This window comes from Pholcus phalangioides, unplaced genomic scaffold (assembly GCF_987345545.1).
Source record: "Pholcus phalangioides strain wild (caught in Gottingen) unplaced genomic scaffold, Ppha-v1.0 ptg000017l_1, whole genome shotgun sequence".
Taxonomy (NCBI): Eukaryota; Metazoa; Arthropoda; class Arachnida; order Araneae; family Pholcidae; genus Pholcus; species Pholcus phalangioides.
This window is the reverse complement of record NW_028301610.1, coordinates 63809512-63828152: the sequence shown is the minus strand read 5'-3', so window position 1 is coordinate 63828152 and position 18641 is coordinate 63809512. Positions and strand designations below refer to the sequence as shown.

Genomic DNA, 18641 nt, shown 5'->3' with positions numbered 1-18641 from the left:
TAAACACTTATTTTGTATAATTTTTTTCCTTTTTAAGGGGGGGGGGAGGCAAGAAAATATCTGTCCCAGGACCCCGAGAAAGGACCCCCGGTGTTGGATTAGTTACGGCCATTGGCGTACGCAAAGGAGAAATGGAAATCCCGCCAGATAGCAGCAAGTGCAACTTATCCGGTTCAAATTAAATTTTTAAAATGTATGTGATCACAATTTATCATCTCGGTGTGCGCCCCAACTCCCCTCGCTACGAGTAATGGAAATCTCGAGAGAAAGCGACAAGTGTGGCTTATCCGGTGAAAATGAAATATTAATTTAATTAAATTATTAATTATTTCAGGTTCTTGTGGAGATACTGTAGTGGTTAATGTTGGTGGGAGTCTCGATTCCACATGAGACCGATACAAGTTTACACTTAAAGAGAGCCTCCGCTGTAATTTGGGAATATCATAAATACCGACATTTTTTTACAGAATTTTAAAATTTTATCGTAGCAAAAATTATTTTTTTTAACATTTACAATAATTGAATAATAAAACATTAATATCAATTGCAATTTTAATTTCGATGATTTTTTTCGAAACGACAAAAAAAAAAAAAAAATTAGTAAACTGTGTGCATTTCTTGATGGGGAAAAAAACTTTTCTTCATGTTTATTTTTTCACGTATGAGACAAAAAACCTACATACAGATCGCGTGACGAGTTGACTCTGCGATAAATTGACGTCCCGACGAATTGGCTCTGCGACGAATTTGTACCGCGACGAATTGGCACTGCGACAAATTGATGTGCGACGAGTTGAGCGCGACAAATTGACCGGCTACGGTACAGAGTGAACGTGATCTATTCTGTCAAACGAAACGGGATGCTAGACGAGCCCAAGTGGAATATAAAACACCTTACCAATCCTGCGAGCTCAAACCATTTTCGAGTTCGGTAATGGAAGAAAAATGCGTATTTGTGAAGCTTCTGAAAGACCTACACGCAAACAAAGCACATATTTAGAAAAACTTTACTATAAGGTGAAATTAACCTCATCGAAATATCTAGATTTAATTGCAAGGTTGGCGAAATTCCAAAAAGCATTGTCACCAAAATTTTTAATCGCCAATTTCGCAAAAACTCTTAGTTACAATCGGTAAAATTTACCAAAAACTTGTCTATTGCACCAGCTTTCAAAAGAGCTTATAATAAATCATATCGGTAGTCTAGTTCAGGAGAAATTTAGTCTTTGGTTTGAAATACATCAAATCTGCGTGATCAAAGTAATTTTAGTAGGTTTTGATGGCAATTCGATTTTTCACTTCACCAATTTCTCAGTGCTCGTATAGCTCGTCATTTAATGTAGATAGTGTCACCGTGTAGGATTTTTTCTGCAAAATAAAATTGTCACCTAAATCTGTAACCGCCAATTCCGAATTTTTGTCAAATATTTACTTTGAAAAACGCAGATTTCAGTGATGCATTTGGAACAAAGGACTAAATTCCTCCTGAACCAGTATGGACGCCAATAAGGTTTATTGTAAGCCCCTTTGAAAACTTATACAATGAACAAGTTTTTGGTGATTTTGCGCGATTGTAGCTAGAAGAGTGTTTGCGTAATTGCAGAAATATTTTAGCTTCGCCAATCTTTCAAAGCGTTAGCTAGCAGTAAATCCAGATATTTCAGTGAAATTGGTATCACCTAAAAGGATTTTTCTCTGTTCTTTTCAAATATTTGCTTAGGTTGCGTGTAAATTGAAAACATCCAGATTTGTGAAGTTTCTTAGCAGATTGACCTATATTTTCTCATAATCGATTATCCACGGTAACTTGAAAACGGTTCGAGATAGGACAGGGTTGGTAGGGTGGTTTACGTTCCACTTGGGCTCGTCTATCGACCCCTTTCGTTTGGCAAAACAGGTCACATTCACCCTGTGTTGGATATTTCGAAAGGTTTCTAATGCCAGAAGGGAAGAAAAAATAACTACACAAAATAATGTTTCTAAGCACAAAATTTAATTGTCTGCAGAGTAATCAACGCATTTTTTTTTACAGAAAAGCATTATGCAGTGGTCTGTCCACGGAGACTCGAGACGTCCGGTATGGAATATAGGGCATATGGCAAACGATTTGCACCAAGTGAAAGATTTTCTTAATGAAGGTGCAAACGGTATCGAGTTTGATGTTTCTTTCGACAAGGAAGGCAATGCAGAATATACCTACCATGGTTTTCCGTGCGATTGTTTCAGGATATGCAACAAGTACGAATATATCATCGACTATGTCAAGTACATGAGGCGTCTAACCGCACCAGGTAATTGAATTTGAAAAAATGGATCAAAATTGTCAGGCAGGAAATCCAAAAAAAGTATTGGGGGCTTGAAAATTCAACAGAAAATTTTCGTTTCAATAATAACAATAAACACAATGTTCGATACAATAAAGTGGACCAATACTTTCCAACAATCACTGAAAGTGTCTACCAAGGTGAACATGTCATGACGAAAATACTACGAAAGCATTTGAATCTTCCAATCGGAAATACACTTTATTTTATTTGTTCAGCGCATTTCCTTCTTATTGTTAACAATTAGTTATTTGGTAGTTTTTCAACTTACTGAGGTTTTGAGAGAACCCACATATTTCTGTCATGATTTGGTCAGTTATCGTCGATTTTTATCCTTCAGTGCACGAGTTAGGTCTCACGGGCCCATACTGAATTATATATTACATTAAAAAAAACATTTATACTCTTTATTTTTATTAGTGCATTATGATCATTTCATCTTTTTAGGTCATAAAAGTCCGAGCCCTACTCCTTACAGTCTTTTTGAAATAACCATATCAATTAACATTAGGTAAAAATGTTGCTTGTCTGCACGGGGGGGGATGAGTTTCACGGACCCAGATACAAATAAATCTTTCTCACAGTAGATAAACGAGCTTGAATATAGGAAATTAACGAGAATCTGTAGAAAATTGTTCCTGTCAGTAAATGATTATATATATATGTATGTATGTATGGGTCTCACAACCCCAACCGGTGCATTCGGGAATTAAACGTTTTAACCTAAACTCAAACTTGAACATTTTATGACTTCCTTATTGCCTGTCTTATAGGTGACTCCAAATACAGAAAAGAACTTGTACTTATAGTCGCTGATATGAAAATTTCTGGTCTATCTAAACAACAGTTACGGGGAGCTGGAATCGACATTGCTGATATATTTATCAAATATTATTGGCAACAAGGTGATGTTTTTTTGAATTATCGAAAATTTAATATTTTTCATGTTTCGCGTAAAAGCATAACGCACAATCTGAGGGAAACATTCAAAAATTTATACATCCAAAATTTACAATCATTTGAATTTTAAAATTATTTGTAGATTTAATGATAGTTAAAGTTATTTATAATGATTCTAAAGTGCGTTTCTCATATGATCATATTCCGACAAGGATATGTTTTGGTGCTCTTTAGTCAAATTAAATAAAAAAAATATTTTTTTTTTCATATTTAGGTAACTTACCAGGAAAAGCTTATTTACTTCTGATGATTCCATCGACTAAGTATTCCAAATTCGTGAAGGCTTTTTATCAGGAACTTGAAAGACAGGGATTCGACAGATATAAAGAAATGATAGGTAATTGTATTGATATCAGAAGTCTTGTTTTCCAATTTTACGTTCAAGTTATTTTTTGAACGCGAAGTTTATGCACTAATCGGGCACATAACTATAGACACTGTGTATAATTTATCTTAATAGTTACTCTTCCCTTTGAATGAATCACAGCTGCACTTTCACAGATCCAACGAAAGCCCAAATGTAGTTGATATCAAGCCTGAACCACTGGGTCATTAGCTGATGCGTATTTCATCAAGTTTCATGGGTGCTTCTGATTCTGCTCTATTTTGAGGTTTCCTTTTTCTCCGATTATCTATATAGTTTAGATCCGGGGATACTGGCCAACCTCTATATGGAAGTTCCTCTAAATGCTCGTTATGCCAATTTCAGTGCACTACAATAGCAATTCTAGGCTAGGAACTTCGGTCTTTCCAAACTTCATATTTTGAAAGTTTGGGAAAATGCAACGTCTGAAGATTGCGCTAATTTTAAAGTAGATGTTCGAACATTAACTCACGGACGGGATTTTTTGAGCACGCTTTGGGAGATAAACTGGAGTTGCCAGACAATAGTGGGGTATTCTGTATCATGCCTGTATACCTATCTACATCGTCACTCAGTAGTAAATTGAAAGCTACACGTGGTTCACGATGCACTCTATATAAGACGATGCCATATATATATATTACAGCAGCTCAAAATAAGACCAATTGTCACAAAAAAATTAATAATTATGATAAAGTATAATATACACTGCCCATATAAAAAATAACAAGGAAAGGGTCGGAAGGTGTTATCCTTAAAAAGCTTCGAAAAAATTACCACTAATTCTACTCATTTAAATAGGCACAAAAATATAAAAATGTCCGGTTTAATTGTTATGGGTCACTGAAAAAAATTTGTAAATATTAATATTTTGAACGCCACTACAGGCCAAGAATGAAATTAAAAATCCCGAAATCCCATAACCCTAGAAACTTGGAGTGACGTCATTCAAACAACGTATGATTACACAGGGTGGTAACTATCGACCGCCCAATAATTACACATGAGATTGATTACATTTGTGAAAAACTGATACGGAAAAGTGTTTTCAGTTTTTTGATTTGACCCATACAGTTATAACGCTTTAAAAATTGATGACGTTACTTCAAAATCCTGCCAAATTCACCGAACGTACACCAAACGTTTAATATGCTGTTTTTTTTTGACCGAAAAATGATACGACACTAAGCAATTGAGAAAGTAAACCAGTTTCTTTTCCCTTTTTTGTTGTACATGTTTTGTGTGTACTTAATATTGCAGTCAAAAAGAAATGAAAAATCTTCATTGCAACATGCAGAAATCGGTATGAAAATGTGACTCGATGTCACATTGGTTAAAAAATGTTCAAGTAGATCTCATTTGGCTAACGCTTTACAAATCTTTTGATAAATGTTCCAATATAGTGGATGAAACTAACACGTAATTACACGTAACAACAAGGTTATCACACTACATTGTGAGAAAAAGCGCTAATCGTGAAAGGCCGAACTTGGATTCTAATGGGATTGGATATATTTCATTTCATTTTTAAGAAGTGGCAGCCCGCTTCTGGCGGAAAAATTTACTTTCGTCGTGTGCTTGGTACGTAACTGACCGTTAGAAAAATGGCACGCGCATCACAAAATTCAAAGCATAACTCATTAAATATTCGTCGGATCCTGAAACGGAAAACACTTTTCTTCATTAGTTTTCTACAAGGAATCCCATGGGTAATTATTGGGCGGTCTATAGTTACCACCCTGTATATATAGGGTGTTTAAAAAAGAATCACCCGATATGAAATGCGTATATTACGAAAAATATTGAAAACACAGACACTTAAGATTAATTTTACATTACATAGCTAATCAAATTTTTTTTACAAACCAAATTAAAGGTGCTCATTAAAGGATGCTCACCCTGTCCACCTTAGGATGCACGGCATATGTCTATACGGTAGTCAAATTCGTCCAAAACTTTTGCGAGCATGTTTGCATCCACGGCGAGTGGATTTCTGTGGTCTACGTGCGAAACTCTCTCGGATGCGCTCCACATTTTCCTTTGACATGCGGGGACGGCCAGGGGATATCCCTTTACACAGACAACCCGTGTCTCGGAATTGTTTATACCATCGCCTAATGCTCTGAGCGGTAGGAACTTCAACACCAGGGTATTGTCGACGAAAAGCACGATGAACAGTTGTTACAGACTGACACTTCGCGAAACAAAACAATTTCTGTTGCACAGTCACCATCTTGACAAACACCGAAGGAAGAGCGTTAGCGCTACCTGTAACTGCGTGAATTTCGAGATTTTCCTCTTTCTACCTATACATAATTCGATCGAAACGGATTAAGAGTTGAATAATTATTATCCGACTTTTTGAAACACTGTATTATAACATGTTTTGACTAATTGACTGATTCATCATCGCCGAGCTGAAACTACTAGAGCAATATTTATGAAATTTGATCAGTAGTTTTATTTCATGACGTAAAGACTCACTGAGGCCAGGATTACACTATAAAAGTTCGATAAAATCTTTTATAAAATTTGAAAAATCCAACCAAAAAGAACTTTAAGAAAACTTTTATAGTGTAATCCCGGCCTAAGAACGGGTTTTCCAAAGTTCAGCCCCTCGGGGGGGTTCAAATGTTATATGCAGAAATTGCGCGTAGCCAAAACTACCGGGAGAAAACGGTTGAGAACCACTCGTCTAAGCCATCGTAAGCGTGCTTTTTTTTGGGGCATCGTGTCTTGTATAGGAATGACGTACAATTCTCTCCGTAATGTACAGCAGTCTTTGTTTGCTCGTATAACCACGCTTAGCAGTTCCGAGCGGCAAACCTGCAAAATTATCAACTTTACCCATGCTGCACTTTTTTCTAAACGTCAAAAACAATAATTCTGTTTTGTGAATCAGTTCAGTTTTGTGAATCAGATACGTTAAACATTTATACCTTCGATTAAACTTCCTGGTGTGGATAATTGGGACCACTACGTCAGCTAGACAAAAATAAAAATATGGATGGGCTCCACCAGTTTCACCGAACTGGTGAAATTTCACGTCCGGAAAAAGCATATAACGAAAGATATTTCTCGAACTACCGATTCAATTTTGCCAATTGATTACTGATAATAGTTGTAAAGATAAGCTTAGTTTTAAAATTAATGTATGATGTTGGTATGTATCAACTACGGCAGGCGTTAGTGCTTTGGGGAATGAAGACTTGAAGGAGACTAAGAAAGTTTGGCAATCACTAAACATCGAAGATCATATTTGGCTAGGAGATGGAATCACTAATTGTCTTCCAAGAGGCACTGACCGTTTAAAAAAAGCTCTAAAGAAAAGAGATAAGTCCGGTAAAACTTACATCGACAAAGTATATTGGTGGACATTGGACTTGAAGCTAACAATGAGGAAAGGATTGGGGTAAGTAATTTTTTATTGTTTTCTTTTTTGTACTGAATCGAACAAACTTTGCAAGATTCGCTTCCACTTACGTTCCTCCCCCCCCCCCCCGAATCCATGTCTGGACGTTCCCCGTTGTTGGCTTCCGTCCCGCCATTATTCTGTGGCTTTTGTTTTGAAAGTCATAAGTTAGACAATTATGTATCTAGAAATAATATTCTAATTGCTATCCTCTGTCATATTGGTGTGCAGCGGTACATACATAGTTTTATAATCAAAGAATTTTTGTCCTATATTACTTTTTCCGGAAGAGCACGTCTAACAACAGCACCTTTTAACAAGTCACGGCATACCGTTTTGGTGCACACCGGTTTATTCTTTTCAGAAACTTTCCTGACGCTTGGGTATAACATTGAACATTGAAGGACCGGACACACCCCGCTTCCCATCTCAGAGAGATATCGAAGCTTTCCCGGGGGATGGGTGTATCCGGAAATTTATTAATTTATGTGAAAATAACAATGATATACATATATACAATAAATAATCTGGAATAAATAATCGTACAAATTGTGATCATATAGCATCATCCACAGATAATCAGTCCGTAATCGTAATAGTCCTTATATAAATAATCAAAGATAATTTTTGTCTTGTATGTGATAGAATCTGGAAGTGAGTTTATCCAATCTAGAATATAACAATCTCGGCAATCAAGCTGTAATAAGATATAAATTGACGTCCATATGTCCGGCATCTCCATTTCATTCACACCCGCCGGAAAAAGGATGAAACAGTTGACACTTGTCTTCTTGGGCGTAAATTGTATCGATTATTAGATGTCGGTGAAACAACCGATGCATGTCTTCTTGGCCGTAAATTGTACTTTTTAATAGGTAACCGTGTTACCTCTCTTGTTGGCTCGTAAGACGGGTCCTCAAAGCGCGAATTGCGTCCCCTTGATCCCGCAGCTTGTGTCTTATTGTGGAGTAGATGTAGGTTGCGGTCCAGGAATCGAATCAACCTCTGCAAACGTTGAAAGTTCAGAGGGCTGTCTAGAATTCTCATTTTCCAAGCAAGCATTCTGGACTCTGGCAGTTGGCCAAAGTGGAAGTCTCTCGTCTGGGGACACGTGGTTATATAGTGCCATAGGGAACCATTTGAACCGCAGATGCATACGCTGTTACTAGAACGTTTAAAACGCAGAAGATACACCGGAAAAGGGCCATGCTCGGTGATAGCGATTGTTTTCTCTCTAGGCCATACGTTCAAACGCCACTGAACTCGTCGTTGTATCTTGTATGCGTCCTTTGCTGCACATGTATTCCAATTGGTCTGCCACCCCTGCAACACGTCCTCTTTAAGCACCCGATGGACCAAACTCCTTGGCCAAAGTTGGTCGTCTTGAGACGGAAGTTTTGTGGCCTCCTTGGCAAGTTTGTCGGCTATTTCGTTGCCAAAGATGCCTGCGTGGGCTTTAACCCAGGCCAATCGGATTCTCGTGTTGGCGCATAAAATTCGGCGAATCTTCCGTACATTATGATGCACAGAACGTGGGTTTTTGATTGATAACAGGCCCGAAGCGCTGTCTGAGAGGATCAGCACTGGTTTCGATAAGGCGTGTGCCCTTGAAACGGCATTCAGAATCGCATATATTTCAGCTTGAAAAACACTGTTTTCTTTTGCGAGCCGCCTGCTCCATTGTTCCTCGATGGATCCATCTTCTTTTATAACTACATAAGCGCACCCTGTACCGTCAGAAGACTTCGAGCCGTCTGTATAGATCTTTACTGTTCCAGGAGCCAGCTTAATACATTCAGCACCAGACAGCACGACCTGATTTGCGTCAATGTCCACGCTGGGATGCATGAGCCATAGCTTGTGTTGCTTTTCAAAAGCCTGCGCTTGCAGTGATTGAGTACTAATGACAACGTCTTCATCCAAATGAAGAATGCTGGTCTTGCGGGCTTCATATTCAATATAACTGCTCAGCCGCGGATTCCCTGTGGCGACATATAAGACTTCATTTGCAGTGGTGGAGTAGGCCCCGGATACATACAACAGGAACGGGCGCTGGGCTATGTCCATAATTCTCCTTTGTGTTTGCGTAGGATACCGAAACCAAGAGGCGCATCCAAAGGAAAGCTGACGCTGCACAACTGATCTGTATAAAATATTCCTAAAATTCTGCTGGAGCCCCCATTTTGGTCCGGCTACTCTACGAAGGAGTTGGAGGGTACCGTGTACCTTGTCTACTTGCTTAGCGATATGTGTCATAAAACTGAGCTTGTCATCTATGTACACCCCTAGATATTTAATTACTTTGGAAGGCCAAATCCGTAATCCATTGATAACGATCCTCGGCTTCTGTTTCTTGGGATGAAGCCAAAGAAACGTGGTTTTCTCCACTTCCATCTGCAGCTTATTATTACTCAACCATTTCGACAGAGACATGAATGCATTTTGCGCAGTGAGAGTTATGTCGTCGTGGTCGTCCCCTGATATTACAAAAATGAGATCATCTGCGAATGCTTGTATGTAGACATGAGGACCCCAGTTAAGTTTTAACAGCGTATCAAGCACCAGCGTCCACAGTAAAGGACCACTGCAGGATCCTTGTGGGCATCCTTGACGCTGCTCTTTTGTTGCTACACCTCCATCAGTAGTCATTGTTATGTAACGGTCTCGCAACATATTCTCCACGATACTTACCAAAGACGACGGAAGTGGCGTTCGACGTAACTGGTTTATAATGAGTTCGTGGCGTAGGGAGTCGAAAGCACCACGTATGTCCACCGACACGACAGCTGTTTGAAGACCATGGGCGTGTTTGTCTCTGATGACACGAAGAAGAGCCTCAATGGCCTTTTCCGCTGATCTTCCAGCGCGGAAACCAAACTGGAGAGGACTTAACCAATTAGCCTGTTCTAAATAATACACAATACGCTGGACCAGAACCTTTTCAAAAACTTTTCCTATTGTGGATAGAAGACATATTGGACGATATGATCGCAAGGACTCTGGATCACGATCCTTTTTCAGAAAAAGAAGAATCTTCCCTTTTTTGAAATGGTGAGGAAACACCGATATGTCTAGCAGTTTATTGAAAACGAAGGTAAAGACTTCAGCATATTCTTCAAAAAGTTTCTTCAGAATTGGGATGTTGATATTGTCACAGCCTGGTGCGCTTCTGTTCTTGAGGTTATTCACTATGTGAGCTATCTCTGACGTCGTAATTGGTAAATCATGTTCGAATACGTCGCTTCGTCTCTGCACTAGAGCAATTCGTTCTACTGTATCCGGATATATAAGATTCAGCTGGTATTCTGCTGCCTCAAGAATGGTTGAGTTGAACATACCATTGAAACTCATCCTCACTTGAGGCGGTATACGTTTGCATTTAAATACTGAACGATATGCTCCACCGTAAGGACTGCTTGCCTCGGCACAAAACTTCGTCCAACTGGTGATTTTAGCCTTCTCAACAGAACGCTTGTATACTGTCCTTGCTTTCTTGTATTGCGCTCTAGCTATATTTTTGTCCTCTTTGGCCTTTATAAATCTCCGTTCCAGTGCCCGAACCTTTTTTCTTTCAATGGCCAACTGCTGGGTCCACCAGCTTGGAAGACGATTTGGTCTCATTTGGACGTACCCAAGAGTATCTGCGCATTTTCTCTGTAATTCCAACATAAAATTGTCGATGGTATTATTTACACCATCTTCCGTTGAAACCGTCCCAATTTGCTTAAGGAGCACATTGAACAGCGGTCTTGTGACTGCTGCCAGCTTGCGCAGCCTCCTAGTTGTTGTTCTATAACGACCTTGTGTGATTGATCCGCACTCCACACGCAAGGACAAGTGAATATACTTATGCGAACTGTGGGAATCTTCCTCGCCAATGGACCAAGTGACATTCTGAAATAGCGACGGAGAGGTCGTGAAAGTCAGGTCCGGCCAGCCTCGGCCATTTGCCAACTCATATGTAGGTCCTGTGCGGCTAGTGTTAAAAAGGAACATATTACATCCACTGAGGAAGTTTTGCAGTTTTCTTCCTCTGACGTTTGTGTCTTTATAGCCCCAGAGAGATGAATGACAATTTAGATCTGTGCAAAACAGTTTTTCGACTTCTGGGGAGGATTGACAGACGTCTTCCAGTTCTCTGATGGCCTCTTCTATGTCTTCGTATGGTGACTTGTACGCACTAACCAGAATGAGCTCTTTGCTCACTGTACTGATTTGGACAGCCACGAAATGCCTCCCTACTCGAAAAGTAGCCGGGTGAATGCGTGTTGATGGAACTAAGATAGCGCTCTTACCGTCCAAGGATGTCCAGGTGGACCATCGTTGTGGCAAGCCGCACAAGGAACCTTTGTTGCTCCACGGCTCTTGAACAAGCACGATATCTACTTTATTCTCTATGGAAAACTTCACCAAATGATATGTGCAGTCCTTTGATTTATCCATATTGAGTTGAAGGAGCCGCAGGGTACTGTCGTCACTGGGGTCCTGAAAACCTATCTGGTCTCCCATAAGCAGTTTTTCTGATATCGCAAGCCTTGAATGAGGAGGTTGCTGTGGCACTCTCCGCTGGTTTTGCAGTGATTAGTGCTTAAATTCAGTCCCTGGGCCATATTTAACAGTACGCAATTGATACAGCGATTCCTTGATCTTCTATCAGGTCTCGGATGAGTCCCCGCCGCCTCATGATTGGTATTAGTCGTACCCCAATGGATTGTCCTAGTATATACTGGGTGCGTCTGTCGTTCTTGTCTGTTCCAGATGTTTCGTGGGTCACCTCTTTTTCTACGGTTATGCCATGCTGTATCTTCAATGTGTTCTTTCTCGCCCCATATGCGCTCCGAGCAATGAGATGCTCCGTAATTGTGTTGTGCATACTCTTTCCGTTGTACCTGCATTGAGCCATTCAATCTACCGTAATCCCTTCCTTCCATATTATGCACGTAGTGTCTAGCAGGTTGTTTACCAGTCCTGACTAACTGACTGCTCCTGATTGTCCAGTTGTCGTAAGAATTTCTGTGGGACCTGTGCTCGCAATAATTCCGTTCACTCACGGTGTTCACATAACTCTTGGCAGACTGCTTACCAACATCATCAGATCGTTTACTCCTGCGTATAGAATTGATCCAAGTATTTCTGATCACGCTGCGCTCCCGTTCTTCCCGTTCCTCTGCTTTATTTAGATGACGTTTAGCAGGTTCTTTACCAGCATCCACAATTCGTCTGCTCCTGTGGACCGGATTTGCAGAAGTATTTCTAGTTAGGTTGCGTTCAAAATCGTCGCATCTGTCGGCCCAGTTCTTTATATGCGTTGGCCATACATCAACGATATTATAATCTGATGGAGTCAATCCGTTCATATTTGACTCAACGTCGTCGCATATTGGCTGACCGGACCTAGGAGGCTCACGTGAATTCTTGGTCATCTGTTGGGCGCTCTTATAACCCAATAGCACGCGATAGCCGTACTGTCTTTTATTAGGGCTTCTGGTTTTGGCCACTTCCGACCAGGATCGCTTTTGTGCATTAGATTCGGGTAGCACTTTGTTCGATACTGGGTTTTCGGTTACTTTGTCTTGGTTTACGGTTGATTCCGTCTCACACTGTAGCAGTGGCCAGGCGTCCGTTATTACGTACCCGTTTGGGGAACTTTGATCCCTCAAGTCGTTGTTGTTCGCCTCCCGGAAACATTTTCTCTGTCGCTCAGGCACCAGAGCTTTAGAAACTTCTTGCTTGTCTGATTCTACTCTGTCCTGACCGTATAAGTTTGTATCAAGGATCAGCGGAGGCACCACAGATGAGAGATTCAACTCGGTTTTCTTGCTCGACATCACTACCAAACTTGTCTTATCGCCCTCGTTGTTATTAGATTGATTCCTTTTTTTCCTATGATTCCGCTGCCGTTTTTGAGTAGATGAAGGATCTTGCAAAGAGAGATCCGCTTGCGTACACTTGTGCGCAATTCGAAAAGAACCCATAGCGTTCGTATGGGACGTACTAGTTTCGGTGTCGACCGTTTGTGTAGAACTGTGGGTTTGGTTGGTTGGATTACTCGCAATCACAGAGTTGAATATAGGCTGTTTGTCTTCCGCACCGTTTGTCAATGTGGGCTGTGGAGCCTGCTCAGTTCTCGTTCGAGTACCATCTGGAAGACCAACAATTTCCCTAACAAGTTCAATTAACAAATGTGCGACGATGCTCTGATCTTTCAACGGCACATTGTGTCGCACTTTCTTTGCAGTGACCTTTTTTGTGGCACTGAGAAGTTCCCAAGTCGATTTAACAGCATCTATTGTATCTTTGAGTAAACTTTGTAGGTTGGTGTGCTCACTGACAGGAAGACGATAATGAGGTCGGTTCAATGAATCTCTTCTCGGATCGGTCAAAAGTGTCCAGATGTGTAGAGCTGCGTCGTAAGTGTATGGACCCCTGACGGGAGTCTCTTCCGTATCGGGGCTGACCCGAACAGTCGTTTTCATACAGATCGGTTTGGTGTTTGCTTGAACGAGAGAAGGCAGTGTTGGAGTCAAGACATCGGACAATTTGCTTGTTGCTTTAAGAAAATTTCTCCTCAGGACCATCTTGTAGAGAGGAATGGAAACCTTTATCGATCGCCGGCGGCATCGTTCATCAGATGAAGATTCCCCGGGTACATTGGGTAAGTCTAATGCCTCCATAAGTCTTGAAACGCTGGCACTAGGGGCATCTGTGTTACCGCTCTGATCCTGCTGTGGCGTCGCACTCGTCTGAGCTAAATATTGGCTCAATTGATCAAATTTCATATTGACCCTGGAATTCTAGCCAGCTGGGATGTTTTCGGATGTTTGTTCACCTATTTGTTTTTATTTATTTTCGTAAACTTGTATTTCAGTTCCACCGCATAGTCCAATAAAGAGACGATAGCACCACATGTTGATTTCTGATCTCGAGCTTAAATAGAATCTGAAAGCGATAATAAAGAGGCCTCTATAATCTAATAGAATAAGGGCTGGCCTTTATAGTAATGCTATATTCGCCATATAATGGTAAGGCATCTCCATTCCAATTAGAAATCAATGGTAGTATAGAATATGGCAATTTCAGACGAAAATCACTTCAAAATCGATGAGCAATCATTTGATTATGAATCAAGATGCTAGGTTTAAAATGGCGAAAGCCAAAACCACAAAGTTAATTAAAATTTAATAGTTATGGGCTAGTTAAGAAGCTTTAAAGTTCAATAGGGTCAGCAACCAATATGGCCGAGACGGAGATAGACAGCTCCTCGGCTCCAGAAAACGATGATATCTTCTCAGCCCGTCATCACAGGAACTTGATTTTGGTATCACTGGATTCCTATTGAAGTCGTCGAATTCGGGTCACCCCAATTGCAGCCGAATTCAGAACAGAACCACCACTAATAGCAAAATCGCAGGAGCTTCTGAAAGAGGCGTCCGATTACTTTAAGATCCATTGTTGTTCTCCTTGGGTATAACAGAAAGATTGCAGGGAAACCCACATTTTCGGTGAGTGTATATATATATATATATAATCATTCTCAAAATCGGCAATAAATTGCAGGTCCAGGTCTAATCAGCCCTCGTGTGCAGAAAATGATCGTGGTGCAACAAAAAAATGACCGTATTGGAATCAGTCCAATATTTATGTTCATATGCATAATTTCGTCCTCAAAATATCTCACGGCACTTTTCCCCCATTTATACTAATTTTAGACTAATAGTAACAAGGGCTCTTTGAAACCGCTGACGAAGTCAAATGGAATACCAGGCAGACTTGTCCTCCATCTTAGCGCAACAAAACCAGTTTTTTCTACAAACCGACGTCTAATTTTAAGAAAATCATTATAGGGAAGCATTATATTCACGTTCAACAAAAATGATGGATAAGTCAGTCTGGGTTGCTACCCTATCCCAGGCTGACTCATCCACTATCTTCGAGTGCAAGCGTGACGTCAGTTATCGCTATAGCCAATCTCTATGTTCATATACTCAAAATTTTAAATGACATCAATATTCAATTGTATTTGCTCTCGTCGTTTGTGAGAAAATTCATAATCGAGTACATCGTACTCATTTTATTTCGATTATATACTCAAGTCTTATTACCGAGTAATCAACTCCTCTTCACTGAAATACACGAAATGTAATCAATTACCATCCAACAATGGTCTTGACTATATAAAATGTATTTTCGAGTGGGAAAAAAACCATTTTCTATAACTGAGTTTTTGTTATTTTATTTGTGAAATTACACGCACAAAAAAAACGCATTTTTCATTTCCCTTAAAAATCATAATAATTCATTATTCGAATTTCACTTTCTAGTTTCTGTATTTCAGCAGGAGAAAGTCTGGCGCGCATTTCACAAATGCAAAATTTTTTCTCGCAAATACCTCCATCTGCTTTGATAATGAATTGGCAATACCTTGCACATAGACGATCAAAACAACGGTAAGGTAGTTCTCGAGTTGCGAATTCTTCATTAGATGGTAAAGTGCTTGGCGTGGTAGCGAAGCCTGATAGGAGAGAATGAAATGAAAAAAAAAATTAAGTTAAAACAAAATGAAATCTAGATTCAATAAAGTAACAGAAAATATGAGAGAAACGTGTTACATTTTTCCTAAATTACTAAATCTATTTCACACATTTAACCATACAAAGTGATATTAACTCCGATTTCAACATCTTTTCATTAACAAAAGACACAAACTATAAAGCAGTTTGTAATCAGGAGCGTCGGAGGTATTTTCAACCTGTGGGTGTTCGGACAGGATTACGCGAGAGGGGGTGCCCCCTTGAAGAATATTAAAAATTTAAAATGCATTTGTAAAAATAAATACTCAAAAAAAAAAAATCTGTACAAATACTGTATTTCCTCTTCGCGCCAGAGGTACACATATTTAGACCTTTATACGATCTCCTGTGTGTGTGTTTCTTATTATATCGTAAATAGTACTCAATTCCAACCCTCTTTCTAACACACTTAAAAATTCAAGCTTTTGATCGATTCGGGTAGAAAGCTACTCGTAATATTACCAGCGAAAACAAGCGAATACAAAGGCAGGTTGACGAAATTGTGGTGACAGAGCGTATTTGAACTAGTAAGAATTTTTAATTTATTTTCAAAAATTTAATCGTTAAAAATACATTTTGAGATAACCAGATGTAGGGGCATGTTGAACAACTAGAAAAAATTATTTTCAAGTCATTAAACGCAGCACATTAATTGTGGATCTTCCTACAATTCAGAGTAGAGATAATTTTCTTTTCTCTCTGTCCATGAATTTTCGTCTCGGCTTTCTAATAGTATTGCAATGTGTTTTTAAATAAAAATGCGTATACATTGCGTACTTTATTAGTTATTCGAATCGTCAGATGCGTGTATTTTATTTAGACTTCCTGAGTCCTGATGAAATAGAAGCTGTCCCCTGCAACACAGTGATCTTTCAGATATTTATGATGACAGCGACAATAACTGTCATACAATTTGTGGTGCGGAAGATGAATTTAAAGAATGTGAACTGTGGTTTCAGTTGCTAATAAGAGCAGAATAATATAAAAAAGCCAAGGAACTATTCAAAAAAAAAAATTGGCATTCCTCAGTCTGTGATAGTCAAAGCCTACAATACATCCATGGGAGGAATACACTGAGATATCTACTAGGCGTATTACCGGTGTGTACCAAGAACAAACAAATTGCCTATTAGAGTTTTTACTCACTTGGTGTCAATAAGTCTAATTGAAAAAAGAATGGTTGTGTGTTGCATCAGCAATATGTAAATATGAAAGAAATAATAGTTCCAGTTGAGGGAAGCCTCCACTTTAGGAATGTTCTGAAGATGAGGAAAAACTTGATCAAAATGAGCGAAAAGTTTTTCCCCAATGGATGAAGTGAATTACTTTCTCCGACACATGGACGATGAAAATGCATCAAAATGCAGGTTAATCTATACAAAATGACAAACGCATTTGTGTGTTTTGAAAAATAATTGTTCCGAAAAGTACCATTCTCGCGCGCGATGTAATATATTTATATATACAGGGTGATTATAAAAAAACTATCCCGACATATGGGCCCCTAACTATCATACCATTCACAGAAACTGAATGAAATTTTGGCATAAGGTATTTTGATGTATGCGCTCAAGAATGATATGGAAAACAACAGTGTCACTCTAACAGTTACGGTTACAGTGAGAAAATATCAAATGGCAACACCAAGTTTTTTGTATTGGAATGTGATCTCCATTGTGAAAAACCCTAAATAGCGTTCGAACGGCAACTGTAGCATGAAAATCACCGGCGGTAGATAGGCTAAAAGTCAGGACAACCAATAAGGACAGAAGCAGCATAAAATAAAGCATTTTATTGTGTTTCACAAATTTTCCACATGACCTTGTGGAGGACTAATCAGGCTGGGATCTCAGCCGAAGAAACGGTGTGACGAATGAAACGAACATTAATGCTCTGGTGCACGGCAAAGTACTTTTTACTTTTTCCTTGCCTAGCTCCGGGGATTTTCATGCTACAGGTGCCATTCCAACGCTATTCAGTGTTTTTCAGTATGGAGATCGCATTCCAGTACAAAAAAAAAAACCGGTGTTGCCATTTGATATTTTCGAAATTTTCTCACTGTAACCGTAACTGTTAGAGTGACACTGTTGTTTTCCATATCATTCTTGAGCGCATACCTCAAAATACCTTATGCCAAAATTTCATTCAGTTTCTGTGAATGGTATGATAGTTAGGGGCCCATATGTCGGGATAGTTTTTTTATAATCACCCAGTATTACATCGGGCCCCATTTGATAATTAGCACTGTGTAATAAAACTAACATATGCCAATTCCTGATGCCTTTTGTCAGTTAATGTCATATAATGTTTTGTTTACTGCTGCATAAAAACACCATGCCTGAGGTTGATCTCTTTGCTACAGGTTCCCCTGCATAATCTGAAGTACTAGTTTTGGAATCAGTTGGACGATAAAATACCCAATTCACAGTATCCTTTAGGTATTTCAGCGTTCTTTTCACGACATTCTAATGGCACTCTTTAAGATACCTGAGAAAGCAAACCAGCTGTGTAAGCCATATCGGGTCAAGTGATCATAACCAGAAACACGAGGCTCCCAAGAGATTCTCTGTACGAAACATCAAGGGCTGGGGTTGTGGATATCTCTGCTGTTAAAGAACACTTTTCAATAGGCGTGCCAACTGATCCCAGAGAGGCGTACTTCCAGGTAGAAAAAGTATCCAATAACGTGTAATACTCAGATAAGTCATTCAAGTTGCAAGGGTTTGAGTAGTTATAAAAAGTTAACATTTTTATTTTAATACGGACACCCTGGGCTCAAAAACTCAATTAAAAAGATGTTGCCCTGTCCTTTCCGATGTCAACAAAATTCTGCATTTCCACTGAGATATTCGAATTGGTTAAACGAAGGAATTTCGGAAAAAAACAGCATTAAATGCAAGAAAAACGGTTTTCCGCAAATCTTTCCTCCGTTTTTCGAATATCTTGGTGAATATTGCACTTGCAAGAAACCTGTCCAAAGAGGTGCCATCCTCAGAAAAAAACTTAAATAT

The 18641-nt window shown here is 39.4% G+C and overlaps 1 protein-coding gene across 1 annotated transcript in view; it reads left to right on the top strand.

Moving 5' to 3' along the window:
- Positions 1-18641, top strand: part of LOC149074627 (dermonecrotic toxin SpeSicTox-betaIIA1-like) — an 80324-nt gene that overhangs the window by 15637 nt on the left and 46046 nt on the right. The window contains exons 2-5 of the mRNA XM_089247002.1: positions 2033-2291; positions 3098-3229; positions 3499-3621; positions 6832-7060. Of these exons, the coding sequence (XP_089103128.1) occupies positions 2033-2291; positions 3098-3229; positions 3499-3621; positions 6832-7060 (743 nt within the window). The remainder of the gene's footprint in view (positions 1-2032; positions 2292-3097; positions 3230-3498; positions 3622-6831; positions 7061-18641) is intronic.